Genomic DNA, 23,310 nt, shown 5'->3' with positions numbered 1-23,310 from the left:
CTCTTTACAAATTTTAAATCAAGATTTAGCCTACCAGACCAGCCCTGTCATGTGTAGATAAGCCAGCAGCAGAATGATGGGATCTCTGCACTAGGTGATGACAAGTCTCATATCTAACCGGGTTTGATTTCACCAAGGGCTTGGCTTGTAAATCCAAAATTTAACTCTCTCCTCCTTAATAAGGAAGAAAATCCCACTCTAGAATCAAACTTCTGTAAAAATCAGTTCATTTCCTCGGTTACATTTTTAATTGTCTACTGAACTAACCATCCACTTCAGAAAGCAGAACCCTCACTTCTTTTATCTTATCAATAAACAGGACCCTGTCTTTTGTACAAATGCTTATGTGGGCCAGTAGTGGCGTTGTTGTTTTGATTAATCACCTGAACAGCTGTAATAGCCTTAAGAGTCTTCTGCATGTGTCATCCAGCTGGCAAACAGATTTTAATTCATCAGAGCATTTAACTTAATTATAACTGATGTAAAGTCCTGGGATTGGCATAGAAAGATAAGGTTTAGTGAAGGAAAAAAGAAAGTAACATGCTGTCCCTTTGTGCAAGGCATTAAAAAACAAACAAAAAAGCCCAGGACTTCAGCTAAATGCTTATTTTGAAACAAAATATGGGAGGTTTTTTTCCAATTTATTTACCTCAGAATACAGAAATTAATATCTACTTTTGTTGAAATCAGTACTTACCCCCATTTAAACTCAGAGGATAAACTGTAGCACAGACTGATGGAAGTGTGGCTCTGTGTTTACTGATGTGGTCTGTTTGGTTGCCTCAACCACTTCCTTGTGATCAAAAGATACAGGCCTCCGTCATAAACACAAATGACTCCAGCAGATTCTCAAAACTGTTAAGAGAGAGGTTAAATGGAGAATAAAGTACAAAAGTTCACAAACCTGGAGGCACAAACTGCTGTATCTGTTCTGCAAGTCTGAATGTTACTTTGCACACAAATTACTTTAACAGATTTTCTATAGTGTAGTTTTGTTTCCCGTTTTTTCATCTTTCTGTAGATGTGTCCTGGCATTTTATTCTGATTGCTCATGACAGTATATAGCAGGTTTCAAGATGAACTTGTAAAAAGTTTTTCCAATGCTGCTTTAATGTTTTTTTTTTAAACAGATGTTGTTGTCTGAAAATATACATTTAAAAAATTCGTATTCCACAATTTTCTAGGCAACTGACTGTCTCTCCATGGATTCTGTGGCTCTGTTTTTACTCATTCCTCAGCTCAGAAATAGATAACACAGGTGGCATGATGCATTCTTTGCAGTTACTCCACCCAGCATGAGGAAGCTCCTTTTCCCCCAGGAGGAGATCCCAGCTGTAACACAGCCTCTCCAGCAGAGAAGGACAGCAAGCAATTCACACTATCATAAAGAGAAAAACAGGGAAAATAAAAGGGGTTTACTTAAAAGGTTTAAAAACTATTTACAGTTAACTTTTTATGTCCTAGGGAATCTATAAATTGTATAAACAGGAACTTGGGGACTTATGGGAAGAAGATTCTTATTGTATTGTTGTTGACTTTATATTTTAAAGCCACATTGCTCCTGAGATACATTATAGGCTTCCCAGGCAATCAGAAAAACACTAGAGTTCCCTAAACTAATGCTTGTGGATAAATAAAGATTTATTTTTTTAAGCTTATGTATTTATTTATTTTTCTTTCAGGGAGATCAGCTCAAAGTTCCTTACTTTGTATCTAAACAGTGGGGCTCTTTCTTCGTGGACAGATTACCAGGCCTGGAAAATGCAGAGGAGACCTTAGTTCACACGTGGTCCTGTAAATGTATTAGCACTTACAGCACTATTGCAATCCCTAGTCTGGAAGCAATAGCAGGTAAGGAAGATGTTTGGGGCTTTTTTCTAATGAACATGCAGTATTCATAGTAAGTTTGTAGTGCTGTAGACCTGGTTTTGAGATTGCATGTATCTAAAATACATTCAAAATACTCTGTTCATATGATGCAACACTTAGCACTAGTGACCATTGATTACCTGGATGTTTGAGCTTTTAATTGTTGCCTGATACACCAGGGGTTTTGTTTGTGTCTGCAAATAGGAGCTGTTTAATTGATTCACTGTTAGAGACAGGTTGCAACATTTACCGGACTGTAGATTAGTCCCTGAATCTGGTCCCTACTTCCCCACTGTGATTTGCTGTTTCTACTTTCAGTGGTGAGATAGATTCGAAACAAACAACATGCAAAGTTACTTGGGAGTGTTATACTTACAAAAATGTTTCTCACAGATCTGGCTTGTTACACTTCCCCTATCAGCTTACTGTAACTTTGCAGCTACCGTACATTCCTGGGATTACAAAGTGATGATGAGGACCCCCATGTGCTCCATCTATCATTTTGCATCACTGAACTTTGTCCATACCCATACCTAAAGGAAGAAACTAATTATTAAATGAATGAAGAACACAGCAAGCATTTACTTTACTAACCCTCCATTCAGCATCTTTTGCTTGCTTCATGCAGAAGACCAGGGAATAAAAGGTTTGTTGCAAGAGAGCATTTCAGGCTTGCCCAGCAATGACTTCTACAGCAGGACACATGATAGACCTTTTCTTTACAACCATATTTTACACATGTCCTTACATTGTATGGATATCTCAAAACAGAACAATCATAGACTGCCACAATTTATTTATGCCTCTCATATTTGCCATTTTGCAATGTATTTCAGCCCAAAGACACAAAAGCCCAAACATGCCAAGGAAAAAACGCCAACAGAGAGATAATTTCTATAAAACTCCCATCTAATACCCTTCCCAGGGTCATGCTTGCATGTGGCTTGCTTTGGACGTGTTGACCAGGAGAAAATGGTCGGCCACAGTCTGAAATTTGCCTCCCAGGCAGCTCCACCGCCCCCCCCCCCCCCCAACCCCACAGCTCAGTTTAAACGACAAGCAAGGCTTTTCAACCTCAAATGTATGACAGTCTTTCCAGCTACAGATGAAAGGGTGCAAGCCCATAAGGCATATCTGGGCAGTTAGTGATAGGATAGCTGCCTGCCATCAGCCATGGAACTCCTGCAAAGCTCCTGTTTGTCCATGAGGAGGGACACCGTGTGCTGTCCCTCACTGCATTGAACCACTGCTGGGGCAGGGAGTCATGTCTGTAAAAGTTAAACCCCAGTGCAAAAGGACAGGGGAGAAATAATGTTTTAAACTGGCAGCTGTGCACTGGACAGCAGACTCAAGTGAAGGTATGAGAACATCTCTGCTTTGTTACAGAGAGAGGTATTTCTTGTTTGTTTGTTTGGAAGAGCAGATGTTCATTATTATGGATGTTAAGGAATTCCTGACTCCTCTTGAATACCTTGTCTGACTCCTGTCACAGCAAGCTGTGAGAATCCCTGCCCTGCCAAGCCCTGAAGTTTTTGGCTGCAGCTGTAAGTCATATCTTAGCTACAGCTATTTGCTAGAAGAGATTGAAATGGGTTATGTGAGTTTGATGCTCTCCAGCTTTTCCTTTCCCATTCATCTGCTTCAATTACCAGCAGAGGACTTTCCACTGCCAAGCTGCAAAAACTCAGGCCTTTCCTCAAGATCCCCTGAGCCCAGTTGTGCAGCCAGGCTGCCACCGTGCTGACCACATGAGCCCAGCTCCCAGGCAGCAATGTGCTGACTGTGTGAGCTCAGCTCAGGCTGGCTCAGCCTTGGCAGCACCTCACTCAGCCTGACCCAGCCACACAAGCTGCCACCTCACTGGAGGTGCACTGCAGCCTCCTGTGAGCTGGGGGTTCACAAGGGCTTCTCTATCAACAATGTCTGACCTGGCTTTTGTACACCTATGTGAGCAGTAGTAAGTGCCACGTACAAGTCAGGATGCCAATGGCTTGTGGTCTGCAAAAATATTTGGTGAAATGTGGCAGATGGCTGCAGTGCTGGCTTTAAGACTGATTCTTGTTTGGCTGCAATGAGTGTCTGTGCATAAAGAACAGCTTGGTTTACTTCTCATGACACATTGAAAAAGATTATTCCAAAGACTATTCAGCATTACTTAATACTAGTAACACACTTACTCAATACCAGTTCAGAGATGCCTCTGGCAAGGAGGGTGTTACTGAAATTGCACACTGTTCATCATCTGAACTCTCCTCAGATTCTCTGAAGAGAAACTGGCATTTTCTTTGTGCATGAAAGAGTATATTTCATTTATTGTTAAAATTCCTCAAAGCAGACCTTCTACAATACCTTCTGTGCACTTCCATCAGTTTGGATTAGAAATCAGATACATGTTATATTGACAGTACATGGTTAATAAAATAGTAGAAGCCAATGTCCCTACTTCTATTCTACATGCCTCACTCACAAATCCATCTGTTTCTCCACTTTTCTGCCGTTGAGTCTCTCCTCATTTACAGCTCCCTTACAGATTTTTAAAGCACAATTATATCATAAGACAGATTTTCCAAACTGGGATCCATTACCGTGGGAATGTTGCTTTAGTGCTCCCACATGGAAATTAAAGGGGTAGGGGTCTCTCTGAAGAATTACATTCTGCATAAACCACAGTTTCCAGGTCATCTTTCTCCACGTCAGAAGGTTAGGTACGAGCCAAGTAGAGGACAATTACTCTTATCTTTCCTACCTGAATAATCTGAACATTACCTTCAAGGACAGCAACCACTACTCTGTGACCGCATGATCACATTTCCAGATCCCCATGTTAATAATTGTATTTCCTTCATCATATGGGTATTCCAACAGTAATTTCAACAGTTTCAAAGATACCATTTCTGACAGGTCTTTTGATTAACAGTTCTTTGATTGAAAAATATGATACGCATATTTCAACCTAATGCTTTGCCTTTCAATCTCACTATATTTGGTATTTTTATAAAAGCCACACTTCAAAAAATTCCATTAGGAGTTTTAGAGCTATGGAGGAGATTTTTGTAAGTTGTTTTTTTTTTGTCATTGTAAAGAAAAGGTTAAGAAAGTGGCCTCTAAATTGTAATAAGGAGAACATAACTTCTTTTCTAATTTCATCATTCTTAACCTAATGTTGTAAATTTGTCTGATAACCTCTGAATGGTGAAGTTTGTCACAGGATTAAAAATTACTGCAAGCAAGAAAAGGAGATTGAGTGATGTTGCAGCTCAAGAGAATTTCTTTTCAGAGAGGAATTAGTACAATTGTAAATGTTTTATGGAGACAGAGTTCATTTCACACTTTGGAGAGATTTGATAACCAAGCTTGTGTCATGTATGAGGATAATGCATTTTTTTTAATCTTGCATGCAATATGAAATTATATCAGGGTTTGCCCATATGGCTGCATAAGTTTATCTTTGTGCCTTATTGTTATTTCAGTTAGCTAGAGCTAGAGAAAAAAATCTCCATAATAATTAACCAAAGCTGTCTCTTTAAAGATGCCTACAGATCCCTGCCACTTCCTGCAGGAGTTTAAGTTGTCAGCCTGCTTGCTGTATAAATATAATGATAAAATTGCCAGTGAACCATGACAAAGAAGTTCATGTTTCTGCTTAGAGCTGCAAATTATCTGCACAATGGAAAGCTCAAGGCAGCCGTGGCTGGGGCTCCAGAACTGGCAATGTGCAGGTCGCAGATACACGGGTCTGCCAGCAGAGATCAACTACAAATTGCAAACTTCACACACCATCCTCCACATGTATTTTAAATGTGAATGCCCTGGAGGAATCAACTGTTATCATGGAAGACATGAATTTCGCTAATCTTGTGACATACTAATCACTGATCAGCCATATACTACACTAATCAGCCATATACTGATTTCTGTATCCTGAACAGCAACATTTGCAATTGTTGCTGAAGTGAAACAAAAAAAAAAAAATCCCTCATGTTTTTGCACCTTAGTTCTATGCTTTTTCATTGACATTACATCACCTAAAGTAAAATCCAACTCAATTTAGAATTAAATTACAGTAGTCCTTGCTGTAAGTAGACTGATAACTGTGCTCTTATTCAAATGATACAATAATATATAATTCCCTTAAACACATAGAACTATCTATATTATGCATTGCTAGTTAGCAGTAACCTTTCATATTTAATGCCTTATCTTACAATTGTGCTTTTGCTTGACAACTTCCATGTAAGACTGTATCTATACAATAGCATCTAGACACTAAGTTTATCAAAATGCTTGAGGATTTAAACTGCTTTGGGAATTTGCTGTTACAAATAATAGTTGCTGCTACAAGGCCAAAGAGGTCATTTTTATAATTAAAGTTTTATGCAAAAAAAGTACTCTTACACTGGGTGGAAAATTGGTGTAAATACACAACAGTAACATTTCCGAGCTTTTGTGGCCCTCAGGTTTCATACAAGGAAAAAAAAAAACAACAGATAATAAAGATAACTGAATAGAGAGAAGATATGTGTTCTGAGTGTATAAACAGCATCTTGATCTATGTGTCAGTTGAAATACATCAGATAATGTAAATCTGATTCATCTGTTCCAGGAAACTAGTTTCAATGTTCTCCTTTTAGAAGTAAGAAGAAAAAACGTGCCCAACGCAACCAACAAATATAAGGCATCTATTTTTTTCAGCTGAAATAAACAGCATTTTAATCATAAAAAATTATTGTTCAATAACTCAGGACTAGTTTATAAAAAGTCCTTGGGACCTAGCTACTTCCCAAATGGTCTGAGACCTCATCTTTACCACAGGATTGGACCACTTGATAGTGATTTTCAGTGTAGAAAGGACAGTATTCAGTGTATTACGGTTTGATCAGGCTTTCCTTCCTCCTCCAGAAAGGTGTATTGACTTGTGCCCCTGAAGACCGTGTCAAATCATGCAGAACCCAAAAGATTACTTCCTAGCCAATAGCTGACAGAAATGTTCCTGCCATCGTTATTCTGCTCTATGAGATGTCAAAGTACAGCCACCTTGAAAAGATTAAAGGGAGAACTCATGAGCAACTCATTAAGAAAGGGGGAACCACTCAGTCATTCCTGCTTTAAAGTTATCCTTCAACTCAGGCAGCATAATTTCATTTGCAGGCTGTAACTAAAGCTGTAATTGGGTTTTGACCGGATCACAGGCTTATCGGGTGGGTTTAGACTGACACTTTATAAACCCTGGTTGTAATACAAAGTGTTGATAATTTTTGAGTGTGAAAACTAGTGGAAATAGATAAATCACCAAATATTGAAAATACTTGTCTGACCAGGTTGAAATTGAACATAACCTGCAACCTCACATGTTAAAAAACAAAAACATTGCTGGAAGGACATTTATGTACTCTGGACTGGTATGTAAGATATTCCTTCTAGATTAAGATGGTCACACATGCTCAAAAAACTATGTAGGCCTTGACTTCATGTGCGTTTGTGTGCGGATTTTTATTTTGAGGTAAACAATGTTTGTCACCCCTCTAGGAAAAAAAAATCAGGGAAAGGGAAAGAAAACGTTTTTTTTACAAGAGAGGGGAACATGATGAGATTAACCCATCTCATGAGTTTGGAGAGGAAGGTTGCTCTTGGTGAGTTTATCTCAAAATGAAAGTAAAGGGTGTATCATCTCCACATTTATCTTAATGTAGCTCCTTCACAGTCTCAAAATGTAGCTCTTTTTTGTTTTTTATTAATCAACCAGAAATTCCTGTCAGCTCAAAAAATTGCTTGTTTCCAGGCTAACTTCTTGAACCTACCTCAGAAGCCCTTCCTCCTGCTCCAAGATCCAGAATGAGTCATTCACACACAAGAAATTAATTAACAGATCCCTGAAAGGCTAACACATCCTAGTAGGATCTTGGCATTCTCTCAAGATTTTTTTTTAGTTAAAGTCTTCACCTAGATATCTAAAAATATCATAGTCCAATATTTTCTTCTGATCATTTCCAGATCAAGCAAAGAACCACACGTGTCTATTTTCTTACAAGACTTTCAAAAACCACCGCTTAAACAAAAACAAAAACGAGAAACATTTCCCTCACATAGAAATAATGAGTTTTCTCATGAAAGCCCAAAAGAGCAAAGGAATTTCTAAGGCTTTCCTTCACTGCAGACCCTTATCAGGCTCAGCTGCGAGTCAGTGCACGCCTTGTGCACAGCTGTTTTGCTCAGGAAGGGGTCAGCGGTCCCTTGGCCATAGGGTAGACCCAAAGTAATGTGACTTGTTATTCCCAAGATAATTACAGTAAAATTGCACACCACAAGCAATCTCAGCAGCCACGATGGGACAGTCATTCCATTTCCCCAGGCACTTGTCCATCTGCAAAACCGGTAGTAAAGCTGCTGCTGCACATATCCCTGCAGTTTGCCACTTGGGTTTTCTCCAATGGCACTGTGTTAGATACCACAAAAAAGTAACCAGTGACAAACCTCAGTGGCACTGAAGCTCTGGCTCAGGCCAAGCTCAGGCCACAGATGTCTGCTGGCAGTGCCACAGGCATGATCTCCAACCGATACACCTGTGTTGGCAAAAGCTTTTGTGCAAGTAAAACAGCAAACCTGCACTTTGACTGAGAATAGTTTTAGTCTTTATTCCTACATGACTGAGAATAGTTTTAGTCTTTATTCCTACATTGCCTGGAGTAAACTGCACTGGCTCATATCACCAACTGTATCCAAACTCAGAAGCTTTCTCCTGCTGTGGAGCAAACCTATATTGAGGAGTCACCCCTTTCCATACAACACCACCCAGATAGTCCCTCCTCTCCAACTTCTGAGTTATAGAGTATGCAGACAGCAGCACTGACATTCATGTAATTGAGAGAAAGAATGCTTTTCTCATGCTGACTTCTCTCTTTTGGGAGCTTTACTTTAGTACAGCAAACATCTGACCTCCAGTTTAGGAAAATCGACCGTAGGAGTTTTTCTAAAAATAACTGCTATCAGATAAATCTTCTTGTGGCCTTGGGATTTTTTCTTTTTGCCTTTAGTATGCTGTCTCACATCCTGAGCTATTAGTGCAAGTGCTGCTTTGACTGTTACAAAATAGAGATGGGTCAGGAGATAAAAAACATTTAGCATTTAAGAAAAAGCAACACCTGTTACAGGTTACCCACAGACTGGAAAGCCAGGTCACCCAAAGGCACAGCCAAACTGGTGAGTTCCCCTGCAGGAATTATGCTTACTCCATTGCTAAGAAATAATTATTAGAAGTTCTTATCATTAAGAAATTAATATTTTCTCTCATTAGTGACTTTGAAATACAATGAAAGATTCATTATAAAGCTTCTAAGCCAGCGTTAATTATGGAAAATCCTGTAAGAGGAAAAAATTTATACTAGCTGATGGTTTGCCCTCTGCCCCTATAATTACCTCACCCAGATGATGAGATGTAAGATAGAGCTCTGACGGTATTTTCTGAACTTTGACACAATTAAGCAGTTTAAAGATTGTTTTCAAACTTGGGTATCACTAACAAGGTTTTAGTTCTCTTCCTCGTGCCTTTTCCATGGCGATAATCAGGAGGATATATTTGGATTCACTTAAGAACACAACCCTGCTGTTTACTAGGAGGCTTCTGCAGCATCTGGCGCCAGCCCTGCTCACTGGCAGGGAGCAGATCTCAGGGTGGGAGGGGGAGTTCTGCTTTCTGTAGAGCTTCTCACTCATCCCAGGGATGCTGCTGTGGTGTCATGATGAAAAAATGTTGGCTTTGCTTTTGTTGGTCAATACTGAAAAATTATTCCTGACATTTCTGCTGTGTATTTTGGAAGAAATCTGTTTCAGTCTTGGACTGTGTTTTTAATTGAAAAACAATGACATCCACCTAAAGTGCTTAGTTAAGATTTCATTTGTTTAATCTATTGGTTTGTTCAAGGAAATTTTAAAAAATTAGAGTAGTAAGTTTATCAAGCAGGCCTGTGTCTGGATTAAATTAAAATTGTCTTCCATCCAGTTGCTCAAATACTTTCCTGATCACTCATTGAGAATATTACATTTTCCCTTCTTCTTGTGGTTTCTCTTTCTTGCTTGTGGGTGGAACTCCAAGTCTTCCTCTGATAGAAGCTTGTGGCATTGATTTAGCTGGCCTATACCAAATGCACAGCACACGTGACAGTGGGATGTTTTAACTGTGATATAAATGCATGGATATGGATTGGGTATACTTAAGCATCAGAACACAATGTTCTACTTCATGTCACTTAATACCTGGATCTGGATAACTGGAACACAGGAACTGACAGTAGCTACTGTTTAGATACCATCATTGTTATTTTGCTCACACCAGGGCTGCTGGAGGCCTGCAAGGGAGGCAGGGCAGGGCAGGAGCTCTTCTGAGCTCAACTTAAGCCATGTAACCTGTGAGGGATGCCCAAGCCATTGGAAAGTGCTAGCACCACTGAGTGGTCACCATCAAGGAAAGCAGTATTCATCACTCACTTGCACTCAGGCTGGTGTGGGAGCAAAGAAAAGAGTGGGACAGGAGCTCAGGGTGAGAGATCTGACTGGCATTTCTGTAGATCTAGGACCTTCTGTATTCCTCTCGGACCCTCTTGGGACCCTTCACATCTGATTTCTAGGAGTCTTCGGCTCTTAAAGGGAATATCCTGTTTGTCTTGGGTTTAAAAAAAAAATTAGTCTGGGTAGAATTACCTAAGAATGATAGAAAAATTCTGGGACTGTGGTTCTCAAGCAATTGGATAGTGTCAGCTAGTTCCTTCTTCCAGTCTCAGGCTGTCTTGTTTGTTCAAGTCTACTTAGGGTTTTTTGTGATAGTGGCAATATTGGATGAATTTTGTGCTGAATTCATTATCAGTGCAGGTTAGGATTCATTAGATCCTTGCTGTCAAACTACCCCCTTGTTGTAATATCTGCCCCCTGCCTAGTTCATTACTCTCCATCAGGGTTAGGTGACAAGTGGGTGCCCAGATGCAAAGGTCTACCACCACAGCAGCAGCTGGGAGCATGCATAACAGCAAATCCTGAAGAATTTACTGGGAAAAAAAACAGAAGGAAAACAACAACTTGGAAATAAGCAACTAATTTTTTCCCAATATTGGCTTTATTATAGAATACTGTATGGTTTTGGTTTTTTTCATGCCTTTGAAAAATGGATATGATTTAGAGTCATCTTCCAAAGTCAGCTTGCTGAGACAAAAGCAACATTTAAATTGATAGATTGGAGTGTGAATATATAAAAATCTCTTTTGGAGCCTTTGGCATTGGATATAGAATGGTTTGGGTGTTTAAGCTGATTCTGTAAAGCTAGTTTATGAAGAAATACCAATGAAATTACCATTTTGATCCAGCTGATTCTTTTCCTCAGCAATTATCAACTCTGTAGCAAGTCTGCCCCATTTGTGCTGCTCTTTGATTAAACTACTCTTGGGAAACTCCAGGCTGCTAGACTATTAAGCTAGTAAAAGCTTTTTTATAAAAGTAACTGTATGACATTTGATTTTTATAGCTTGTAAAGATATTTGGAAATATTTGCTTTCTTTTTTCCATTTCTTTTGTCATTTTTGAAGCCTTTGTGTTAAACTGAGTGTCATAAATAGACTCAGCAGCCAGTAAATCCACTGGGCCTTCTGCATACTAGGAAAACATCTGCCTGTTCTGCCGTGCTCCAGAGATTTCCCTGACTCAGACAAAATGAGAAAATTAACTTCTCTGACAATCTAAAATCACCCACTTAAATAATTCTCTTCCAATTATCTTTCCTCCTATTCCTACTTTATTCCAGCCTCTATCTGATTTTTCAGCTTGATCTAAGTACTCTTTTGTTGCTGTGTTATGTTCAATATGAGTTTGAAGCTGCAGACCTGGATGCTGTCCTGGTGCCTGCCTGCAAATCACTTGTGAGACAGAACTAGATTTCCTGTTGTTTTTGCTGAAACTACTAAAATTACGGGTTTCTGTTTCATAGAAGCTGTTGAGTGGGGGAAAAAATTGCAGCATGTAGTGACAGGATGTCATTTCCCCACATTTACTCCAAATTAAATTTTAAAAATTGCAATTCATAAGTTATTGTACAGATAAGCCTAGTAATAGCTTTTATGCTTTACTTTGGTTCTGAACTGACAACCTGGAAAGGAGCTTCGCCCCTTTTTGGGGGGGAAAGGAAATTTTTTCTTGAACTGGGTTTAATTTATATGTTTTTAAGTTGGTTTCTTGAACTTTGAGTACAAGGTGAGCACAGGAAGTATCAGTTTTCTGGCTGTGAGGGTGGGTGGGTCACTGTTGGCAGCAGAGGCTTTTGAAAAGTTACAGAAAATAAAGCTTTCACTGTTCAGAGCTATTTTAATGCATTCAGTGTTCTTTACAGACTGGAAGTGATGAGCACATCAAGTTACAAGTGCAGATTTCTAAGAATGCTTGATACAAAATGATGTTGTTAGCACTGGATTGCAAGAAGGTCTAAGAGTGGGTGCTTTTTGGGAATCCTGCTTCAATAGCCATGAAAAAAAAGGAACTGATTCTTTGTTTTAAACATAACCCTCATTTGAGTAGACGGTTGAGATAAAAGAGAAGGATGACTAATTGACAAATAAACTTGAAGGTGTATTGGGAGAAAAACTGCATCTAGGCTCAATGAAGATTTTTCATTAGTATTTAAGCATTCATTAAATAATTTTCTCTGACTAACATTATTTCAGCAATCAAGGAACTGAATATCCTTTACTACAGTTGAAAAAACTCTGAAAGTCAATCCCTTGAACAGCTGAAGATGTCAAATAAATGTGTAATCATGCAATCAGATTGAATTCTGGTGCCGGTGAGCTAACAGCTCAAGGTTTTAAGAAGTATTGCTATTACGACAAGCTTGTTTTTTATGTGATACAGGCTGTGTTGCTAATGAGATGTGGTATGTTTCTGTCTTGCAGATTTACCACTGGATTATAGATTTACACGATTTTCCTCAAATAGTTCAGCAACTGCTGGGTACTACCCAAGCCCTCCAAGAGCGCTGCTGCCAGTGATGATGAAATAGGTTCTCAGCTTTTTCCTTAGATAACCCTGTGACCCTTACTTAAACTGCTATCAAATGCTAATTGCTGAAAATGCTGTGTGATGCTTCATAAAATAGAGTGATGGATTAAAGCAGACTCTGTGTAGATTTGTGTTTCACTTGTTTCTCTAGTCCAGCTGGAACAGGTGAGTGATGCATCCTTCTCTCTAAGTCTTCTTAGAGCACCACCTTTTACAAAGTGCTGTTGGCTTTTTGCATGCACTGCCCACAGGCTTCAGGAGAAATGTAATAGTAAAAGCTCATTCTGAGTTACATTCTACATTTTTGAGGACATTTTAGGTACTCTCCCTCAGCCATATTTCAATTAACAGTTGCCTTGGGCAGCCCAGGTTATGACCATACACCAATGTTTTGCAAGCTCTGAGGAGTTAATTCTCCTGCTGTTCTTGGAGAGAAAGAAAGACTGAGTCCCAAAGAGAAAGATCATCATACTCAAAGAGAGATTTGAATGGGATTTAGGCAACTAAATGCAGATAATTCGGAAAGACTTTATCATACTTAGTATTCCTGAAAATGAAAAATACCTGACCACTCTTCAGCCATAAGGTTCCCTACATGCCTTTTCCTCCTTGAGTCTGCAATACCTCAAGCATCAAAGCTCTTCTGCAGAAGGAGGGAAACCTGCATACATTTCCCTTCTCTGATGGAGTGGATTCAAACCTGCATTCTCCACCTCCCAAGAGTAGGAAAGCTATAACAACCAGCCATCTTTGCTAATTACAGCCTCAGCCAGAAGGGGAGCAAGACTCAAGGCATGAACTGAAAATATGAGATTTTTACCTGCTTATTTAAACAAACAGGATTCTCTTCTCTTTGACAGTGTTCACGGGGTCTCAGGTTGAGGGAAGAGATGAGGATCTGACTCCATCCGTGTTTCCGAAGGCTTGATTTATTATTTTATGATATATATTACATCAAAACTATACTAAAAGAATACAAGAAATTATTTCATCAGAAGGCTAGCTAAGAATAGAATAGCAAAGAATGATAACAAAAGCTTCTGTCTCAGACAGAGTCTGAGCCAGCTGACTGTGATTGGCCATTCATTACAAACAACCAATATGAGCCAAGCACAAATCCACCTGTTGCATTCCACAGCAGCAGATAACCATTGTTTACATTTTGTTCCTGAGGCTTCTCAGGAGGAAAAATCCTAAGGAAAGGATTTTCCATAAAAGATGTCTACGACATTTCTCTGTGGATTTAGGTTCAAAGACCTGTTCTCCAGCACTTAGGACAGGAAGTGCTCAGTAACTAACACAGGCTAGCAGATGCAAAAAGATGCCAAATATTTGTTTAGTCAGCAGTTTTGCCACACTAGGATGGTAGATTTTTGGATTAACTTCCCTCAAAATTTAAAGAACAATAAACAGAAACTTAATTTTCTTGTTTCCAAGGAAAAGAACTCACTTTGTTAGGCCTAGATAGTTACCAAATGGATTTAGCTTATGTCACCACAGCTCACTCTGTATCTTCGTGGCTTCACCAGCTAAAATATTCTGTCAGAATCAAACACAAACACCATTCCACTTCATTTCGGAGATACTGGCCTCTGTCTGCGTATTTTTTCCTGCCTTTACATAAAATGTTGGTTTTACATTCTTGTGGACCGGTATACTTGCAAGTAAAAAACATTTCCAAACTAGCATCAAGCATTGGTTTGTTGAAAGGGAAACATAAAACAAATGGGGACAAAATTGAGAAAAACTTCCTCTAAGACAAGGTGGATGAGGAATGAACATGAAAGTGCCATTCCCCTCATAAAATACAGGCTGAAAATATTTTATTTAAGATGATAACAGTTAGCAAAAGTTGAGTTTATTTGTTAATCTTTTAATTAGCATCAATGTCTTCAGCAGCAAATCTGGCTCATGACAGTGCTATGATTTGTATTAAGGAGAGAGATACCCAGATTAAAATCTCAGATTCCTGAAAACAGCATCTTTGAAATTGTAGCCTGAATCAAGTAATCTTCTGCAAATAATTTCTAACTAATTTATGGTGCCAACCCATATTGTGTGCCTTCACAGTTCTGTTGTTATGAATTTGGAACTGATTTTTTTAGGGTAGGGATTTTTTTCTTGATTTTTTTAAAGAAAACTAATTGAATTGCTGCAGAAAATCAGGCTAAAAATCTTCTAAGTCCTTGGGTCCTGGTGTCTCAGTGGAGAAGCAGTATTTCTTTTAATGGAAAGGTGGCAGATTCTAAGGACAGCCTGAACACAAAGCTCACCAGAAGAAATACATGTGCCCATCTTAGACAAAGGCTGTCACCAGCCATTTGCACTTGCTGCCAGAAGGACCTCACCTCACAGTAGCAGAGAAGGAAGAGGATAACAGAAAGCTGCTGTAAGCATGACTCCATGTGCCTCTGTAGTCTGTGGCTGCACGAACACTTGGGGAAAATAACTGGTGTGGTTGCCCAAAAAGTAGAGTTCCTGTTACATAAAGACTCTTCTATTCAAGAATCTGTGAAAATTATACAGGTCTTATTACAAAGCAGAGATTGGCAATGGAGGAATGAGCAGGCAGTTGGTGCTGTGGCAAGAGGAGAGCTGTTGGAAACGGTGTGAAGGAACAGGGAGAGGAAATGCACATGGCAGAAAGTTGGTAGAGAGCTCGCCATATTTATTATGACATTGTAAAGACACCATCTTTGCTTTATCCTTATTTCTGCCTCTCTTCTTTTTTTTTAACCCCTGGAAATCTCTGAAATTTCTTGGATTCTCTTGTGAGAGGCCATTGACAGAAAGATTGCCAAAGTGCCTGCAAAACTATCTTGAGCATCAGCAGGGAGACATAAAGTTGTAAAATTTCCTTGAAATCCCCGTGTCTGGTTAGACAATCCTGAAAGCCACAGTTTTGCTGAAAACCAGAGATGAATACCAAGTTTCCTTTGGTGTCTGTTTTGCTATAAAGCACATATGTCTGGATTTTAAAATAAAGAGAATTTATTTCTGAAAAAAAATGTTCTCTGAATTTATTTTATAGCTGAGCAGCAAAATGAGAAAAGAGAAATAAGCTTGTCTCAAAGCAGTGCAAGGAGCGGTTTTGCTACAGCCTCAAACAAAACAAAATTTGACCTGCTCAGCATAAGACATATAAAACAACTGAAAACCTTAATACATTAATACCTTTAATACTGATAGGGAAGTAATCTTTGATGAACAGAAGAGCTTCGTGCAGCTTTCCTGACTAGAGCCTTCACTAGAGCCTTCTTCATCCCCAGTGAGAAGCTAAATAAACAAAGGCAGGCAGATCGTCTGTGGTGACCACGAGGCACTGCTGGACACAGGATTTGCCCCTTCCCCATGGGAATGATGGGGCTCTCCAGCTCACCTGAGTCCCAGATCTGTGGCAGTAGCAATTCTTAAGGGAATTCCCAGGAAAATTTATCTGATGACAGGCAACGGGAACCAGCATTCCCAAATCTAGTTTAAGTCTTTCCTCTTGTGGTCAAGTATGCATTAAATCATGCCAAGGTAAACAACAGCAGAGTGTAAGAATGTGTTACTTAGCAGAGATGGCACCAGTGGGAAGGTGACATCTGAACTGCCCTTTGCCACCACAGGGATCAAAACCACAGTAAGCATAAAACACACTTTCATACACGAACTTGATGTTTTACAGCACAGTTTCTCAGAAAGTCAGATTTAGAAATAAAGCCACCTCTGTGCAAGAAAGTAGAAGAATCACACCCTTCACCATAGGGATCTGACAGGAAGATGTTGCTTTGGACTTCCCTGGAAGGGAGCATGGCATGGGGCAGCCTGCTGCTCCTCAGCCTCGTGGAAGGAGAAAGACAGGTTTTACAGTACATTTAAGCAACTGACTTTTAAAACATCTGCCTCCTTCTGTACATATGCCTAGAGGTAAATAGCATTTCAGCTGACTCATGGCATCAGATTTAGGGGGGAAAGCACATGGCTAAGCTACAGGAACCTTACCTCTGTGGAGAGTGCCAGCTGTAATGGTATAATGGCTGAAATGGTGTAGCCACAGACATCTATTGTTAACAACTGACCAGAAACCAGCCTTTCCAGCAAGCACATAGCTGATCCAGAACCCCCAGGGGAAAGGCTAAATCCCATTATAAATCCAGTTGCCTGTAATTTTGTTTTCTGCAATTCTAAGTGGAACATCAAACCCCCTTGGTGAGTCACAGGAAAGAAAAAAAAATTAAAAGAGGTTTTCTTTTGAATGTTTTTGGTGCAAGAAACAAATCCTGTTTTTTGGTAAGCATTATAAATAGAAATGTTTAACTGGAAAATGGAGCATGGACTAGGGCCAAAATAAGATGGAATCCAGGAAGTTAAACAGACTCAGTGATTTCCAGCCCTAGAAGCCTGCTAGCATCTTTACAGGGCAAACTGGCGATTCCTGTCTACAGGAGTAGCGCTGTGGCCAGCATGGCTGATCATGTTCCTGAATATGGGACAAAGGTGTGAGGTAAATCTTTCCAGTATGAAGTGGGTACCCACGGCTGTTCTGTGGCAGCCATGGCAAGACCACAGAGGTTTCACAGCTGGCCAGATGTCACAGTTCACAGAAGGGCAAACATCTGAAGCAGCACATTTAACCTCTGTCCCACTGCAGCTAAACTGATTTAATCAGAACTGTGCTAAAAATCCCTCATGCCTCCCACTCCCACTGCCACAGCCCACACGTGTCTCTCTCACACATGGCCATAACAACTTTTAAGTGCTTGCACAGGGGTGAGAAACCATCAGAGCCACTTCAAAATGATGTGATGGCTTCCAGCTCCTCCTGCAAATTAGAGGGTGCAAGACACAAAATGGTAGCAGCACAACAGCAGCTCCAACAGCCCAGCCAGAGCAGATTCTCCAGCCAGAAAGGTATTTCTGCTTTCCACTGGCTACTAGATTTTGAGTACAAACACTTAAACACTCCATTAGATTCCACCTTAAAAGAAACTTACATTCCTTTTAAGAGTGAAGAAAATCATAAGCCACCTTACACTGTATGCAGGAACAAAAAAGTGCTCTTGTTCAAAGTTTATAGGAGTGATATTTTCAGGGTGTATTTTAGGAAGTAAGCCCATTAACTTTCAGTAGACCTTGTTCTGTCACAACACTAAATGAACTCTAAAAATTGGGACTCCATGTGCCTAATAAATTTATATTAAATGATTAATTTCTAAAGCCTCCACAATCTCTGAGGAATAAAAGTACAAGTGAATATAGCAATTATTTTCTTGCCTTGTCTCAAAATAATTCCTGAGAGTTTCAATTTCTTTCTATATCATCCCCTGTAACCTCAGCCCACAATGAAAAATTAAATGTGCACTCCTGGGTGCTAAGCAGCCTGTAAATTTTATTAAACCAGAGAAAGAGATGCTACTGTAAATTTTGTGAAAAGAAAGAATATGTTATTAAATTAAGAGATTAAAAATTCTTTATCTTATTCTGACAGAAGCCTCAAAAATGCATACTGGAGGGCTGCTGTTGAAGCAGCTGCAGCAATGTTGGAGATGGCAGCAGTGAACATCTTCTATCCCTGTTTTCTCCCTCAAAGCTGCCCAGAAAATGTATACACATGAACAGTAATCAATTAAAGGGTAGGATGCCATGACATGGGAACTCAGAGACTAAGGGAATGAGGGAATTACCTGCATTTCATAGGAGATGTGGAGTTTTAGCTCAATTTAAAAAACTAAGCACTCATAGGCAGTAAGCAGGAAATCTCTAGACCAGTAGTAGACAGGTGATGGAAAATTGAGTATAGGTGAAGGCCAAGGACAAAAAGACTGAGGGTCAGCATGAGCTGACAATAATAGTTCAACGGGGCAATATGTGGCTAGAGGGTACCAGGGAAAGGAGTTCACAGATATCTCAGAAAATAATAATTACCAAAATATATCTACTGTGTGGGATTTTCCTCTTTCCTCTAATCTTTCCCCTGTTACTGTGCAGGACTTGGAGATACCTGATACGTTACTGATATTAATCCATACACAAAATGAGGGGGGAAAAAAGTAACCTGAATATGATTACATGAATTTAAGAAAATAGGCCTAATCTCACCCCTGAGTCTTGGCTGCAGTAAATAGAACACAGTAAATCAGAGGGAGAAGATTACAAAGAGAAATGGAGAATCAGTGACAGGTTCAAATACAGTCTCTGAGACAAATCTTTTTCATGCACATAAGGAAGAGGAGAGAGACATGGGACTATGAAACTCTAAGACTGGGGTGGGGATAAGTAAGCAGCTTGTAAAAATTTTCATGAATTCCAGCAGTTGTTTCGTTGTCTGCTTGGTTTTCCACATACCAAGTGACTCCATAAAATTGGTGGATTCTAGCCTTAAAAATGCATTTATTTCACTGAAACCAGCATTCTACAAGTGCTGTGACATATTTGGCATCCAGAGAGGGAGGTTGTGGCAGTCAGCTGTAAAAGAGAACACTGATGAAGTCTGGCTTTGGAAGGTTCCTCTTGGTATGAGCATTAACAGTTTGTGCTCCCAGGGGATGATGCTTGGCTTATAACATTGAAGAAATTTGGAGGGAAAGAAGTTGACACTCATCATACATATTGAGAAAGGTAACTCATTTGAAAACACAAAGTAACGACCAATTCAAATAAATAAGAAGCCACACACTGCTGGAGAGTTGCCCTTCTGCAACCTGTTTTGGTCATCAGTACAGAAAAGAAGGGATCTGTGCTAAAGAGCAAGCAGGCCAGTTAGGCAGATGGACAGCTGCTAGAAGAAGACAAACTCTGTTGACATCTACAGCAATGTAAAAGCAGTAATGTGGATTCTGCTGTTTAAAGGCACAGAACAGATGATGGAAGTAATTTTTTATTGGATCAACGTATCTCTTGGCATGTCTCATTTAAGTGCCTATGTACCTGCTTTATGGTTACTGTCTTCCGGATACATCTCAGAACTATAATCTGTCTCCACTCACCAACGTTTTACCTCTGATTACTGATGCTGCAGCCTCCCATTCCTTAAGAAATCTGCAGGACTTTTTTTTCATCTTTTTTTTCATCAGACTTCCTCTCTGTTGGCCTCAGGCTAAACCAGGCTGAACACATGGTGAGAGCAAGAAAGAGGGAAAGAAAGGAAATGTAAAGCAGAGAAAGATGTCCCATTTACATACAAAGAAGAGCTGTTTAGGAAACATCTAGTGTTTTCCCCTTCCAGCTACCCTACTGATAGTTTGGCTGCAACAAAGTAGAAGAGTATAAGGCTGCATCTGTGGGAAAGTGTTTCCAGTCTGTAGATGTAGAAGCAGATGAAGGATTTTCCTGGGAGAGAAACTGCTTTGTGCCACACTGAATGTGCCCCAACCAGACAGGTATCCTGGTGAGCTGAGATTAGATTTCAAAATTTCCAAAATTTGATGGAAATAAGCACTAAGAATCAGAATTTTTCTGATTCTTAAGGCTGATTTCAGGCAACTTCTTTTCATCCTAGTTTTGGAGCTGTGACTATTTCTGTCCATTGCCTGCAGTGAGCCAGAACCCCAAATGTCCAAGTAGTAAATTGAAAGAATCATGCAACAGCCTCATAAACTTGAAGGATGTAGCAGGAACAACCAAGCTGGGACACTGTCTGGTCCACACCCTGGTTGGAAAATAGGAGATAGCCAACATTCTCCCATATAAGGGATAAGATTGGAAAATTAAAGCTGCCTTCATGTGTCTCTAATAAAGTCCAAGGAGAAGAGTTGGGCAGAGCACCTCAGATCAAGAAGGGCAGAGTGAGCAATATGCAAGTATCCAGATTTACAGTTCTGCAGGTCAGCTACAAGAAGAGATTGGCCTAGTGCTGTTGTCCTACAGGTTTCAGCTCACAGCGCTAGGATCAGAAATCATCACAGCTGGACACAAAAGGCAAAGAAAACACAAGGGTTATGGTCATAACCAAATCAATTGTTTTGAAGAATTACTGAAAGAATCTGGAGAATTTTTTGTTTCTCTCTCTTTTTATTCGAAGAGTTTTGACATTTAATGGCAATTGTAGAATTGTTTCTTACATGGAAATTAGAGACCAAACATATCACATAGAGAACACAGGGTCTTTAGTGAGAGGCAGGTACCTAAAACAATAAAAAATACCAAACCAAAATAAACAAAATCAATCAAACAAGCAAAATAAGACAAAAGAAGCCCCAAGCACACAGAGGAAAATTCAAAGAAGAAAAAAATGCTATTGCATAGACTGGGCAGGAAGAAAGAAGAGGATGGCCAAAGCTGTATATGTGGAACAGGTAGAATGACATACAGCTTCCCTCTTTAGGCTCCAGTTAGCAAGGAAGAGAAACAAATTCCAAACATCCAAACTCCAAAAAGTAAGAATCAAAGGTTTTTAAGTTATGAAGCATCAGCAGACACTTGGTGTCTGCCCCAAAATGAGCCCTACATCACTTGCTCCATGTGGTCCTGCTGCCTTCTTTTTCCCTGTCCTCCTGAAGTGACTAGGTTTGTTTCCTCTTCACATCCTCATGGCCCAGTTGTGAATGCAGCAGGAAAGCAAAGTGTGTTTCCTGCCCCTGCAAGCCAGATAACTGCTGGGCTTTCTTGGAAGCTTTTCCTTCTCAAAGAAGAAAGGATAAATATTACCAAGAGGTGGCTGCTCACAGTGTCTCTGATGCCGCAGACATTTTCAAGACATGCACTGTACTTAGGTGCACAGTGATTTCTCTGAGTGCAACCTGAAAAAATTGCCATTGTTGGAAAAGAGCATATTTCTCACATATGTTTGGCTCAGTCACACAGACAGCAGACATTGCATGTAATGGGGGCTTGCCATAAATACCAAGGAAAAATAATGAGCATGTGACGTAGGAGTAGAACAGTGTCTGACCTGAACAGTGTTCAAACAATTTCCATGAAACATACTCTGCACAACTGGCCAAGTCAATGGTCTTAGCTCCAGTAGGTAAATCTAGCTCCTTTCCTAAATCCATGCTGGAGCAATGCCACCCAAAAGGTCAGGTTGCTGTATGTTTCAGTGTCACATGATGCAATTTAGGGAAATGACAGCTACAAAAACTATTAATCTCGGCAGGACTTTTCCAATAAAATAAAATAAAATTTTTAAATAATGGGGAAAAAAAAGAACAAATAAACTAGGGGTTTCATACTTGAAAGGAGAAAGAGAGTGAGAGATTTCAGGGACAGAAGCACCAGAGGAATGGAAAGTATATGATGGTATGTACTGAGTCAGTCATTTAAACCTACTTTATGGTTGGTGGCAAGAACAGATAGCCTAGGGACATGATTCATCACATCCTAATGAAGACATCTAAAACAGGTCAGATGAATTCTGCTGTAAAAGAATTTATTTTTCTCTGCAGTGTTATAAACAAAGTCTAAAGTGACTAGATCAGAGGTAGTTCCCAGTCTAGTATAGAACAAAAGTGCATGACACATTCAGAGGTTAGATGGATCCCACCCAAAGTTGCTGCTCCAAATTGACATTGTTTCATTGTTTAATTGTTTTCTTCTTGCTGTCAGCACTGAATTCACTGGCATGCAGCAAGGCCAGCAAACCACTGAGAGAAACTCAACCTCAGCAAGAGGAGCTATACCCATGGCTAAAGAAGTGAGGGGCAGAAGAAGATCAAAGACAATCTGTAATCTTGCCTGTGCAAGTAGCATTTTGAACATAATCACATGAAACAGGACCTTGACAGGTCATCTGGTCCACCCCTTGCTCTGAGGCAATATTCATCAGACTTTCTAGCTCTGAACTGTTCTTGTCAAATATATGTCCAACCTGCACTTTAAAAGCCTCCAGGGGAGAGAGGTGCTGTTCACTTCTCCTTACAAATACTTTTTTTTAATCTTAGCTAGTCTAAATTTCTCTTACTGCATTTTACATGCTGCTTTCAGAGGATGAGGATAAGAGATTATCTTCTTTTCAGCAGCTTTTATATAGCTGAAGGCAATCTTCCTCCAGCTTCTATTCCTGAGGCAAATTTTTTCAGTCTTTCACTGTACATGATGCTTGCTAAAGCTGGGGCCATTTCATTTCAAAATTACCAGTGGCAATGCTGAAATTAATCTAGTGTGAACAGATCTTGCTTCTCTTAGATACTGCTGAATCATCCTATAAATCTTAATTTATCTATTTAGCCTAACAAGCACTCTGAGTTACTGGGAAGTAGAACAAGCCCTGTTTTACACAAGAGCACATGAGGCAGAGGGGATTTATGGCTCTCCATCCTGTTGGTATCTCCACCATGTTCTAACTGCACAGCAGGGCAAGATCCAAGCAGCACCTCCAGTCTCATCCCTTAGGAGGCAGGAAGCCAAGAGCCCATCCTGTAAGGGAGCCATGGTGTGCTTTGCCTGGGCATTTGTGATCACAGGGCAGCACAGGGCAGCTTTTCTACA

General features: G+C 39.8%; 1 protein-coding gene across 1 annotated transcript in view; it reads left to right on the top strand.

Annotated features, from left to right (window-relative positions):
• Nucleotides 1–13,016, top strand: part of NT5DC1 (5'-nucleotidase domain containing 1) — a 125,787-nt gene extending 112,771 nt beyond the window's left edge. The window contains exons 11-12 of the mRNA XM_036380921.2: nucleotides 1,683–1,851; nucleotides 12,795–13,016. Coding sequence (XP_036236814.1) covers nucleotides 1,683–1,851; nucleotides 12,795–12,901 — 276 coding nt within the window. The 3' untranslated portion in view covers nucleotides 12,902–13,016. The remainder of the gene's footprint in view (nucleotides 1–1,682; nucleotides 1,852–12,794) is intronic.
• Nucleotides 13,017–23,310: the final 10,294 nt, after the last annotated feature.

Source organism: Molothrus ater, chromosome 3 (assembly GCF_012460135.2).
Source record: "Molothrus ater isolate BHLD 08-10-18 breed brown headed cowbird chromosome 3, BPBGC_Mater_1.1, whole genome shotgun sequence".
NCBI lineage: Eukaryota > Metazoa > Chordata > Aves > Passeriformes > Icteridae > Molothrus > Molothrus ater.
Note: the sequence above shows the minus strand (reverse complement) of the source record. Positions and strands in the feature narration are given on the sequence as shown.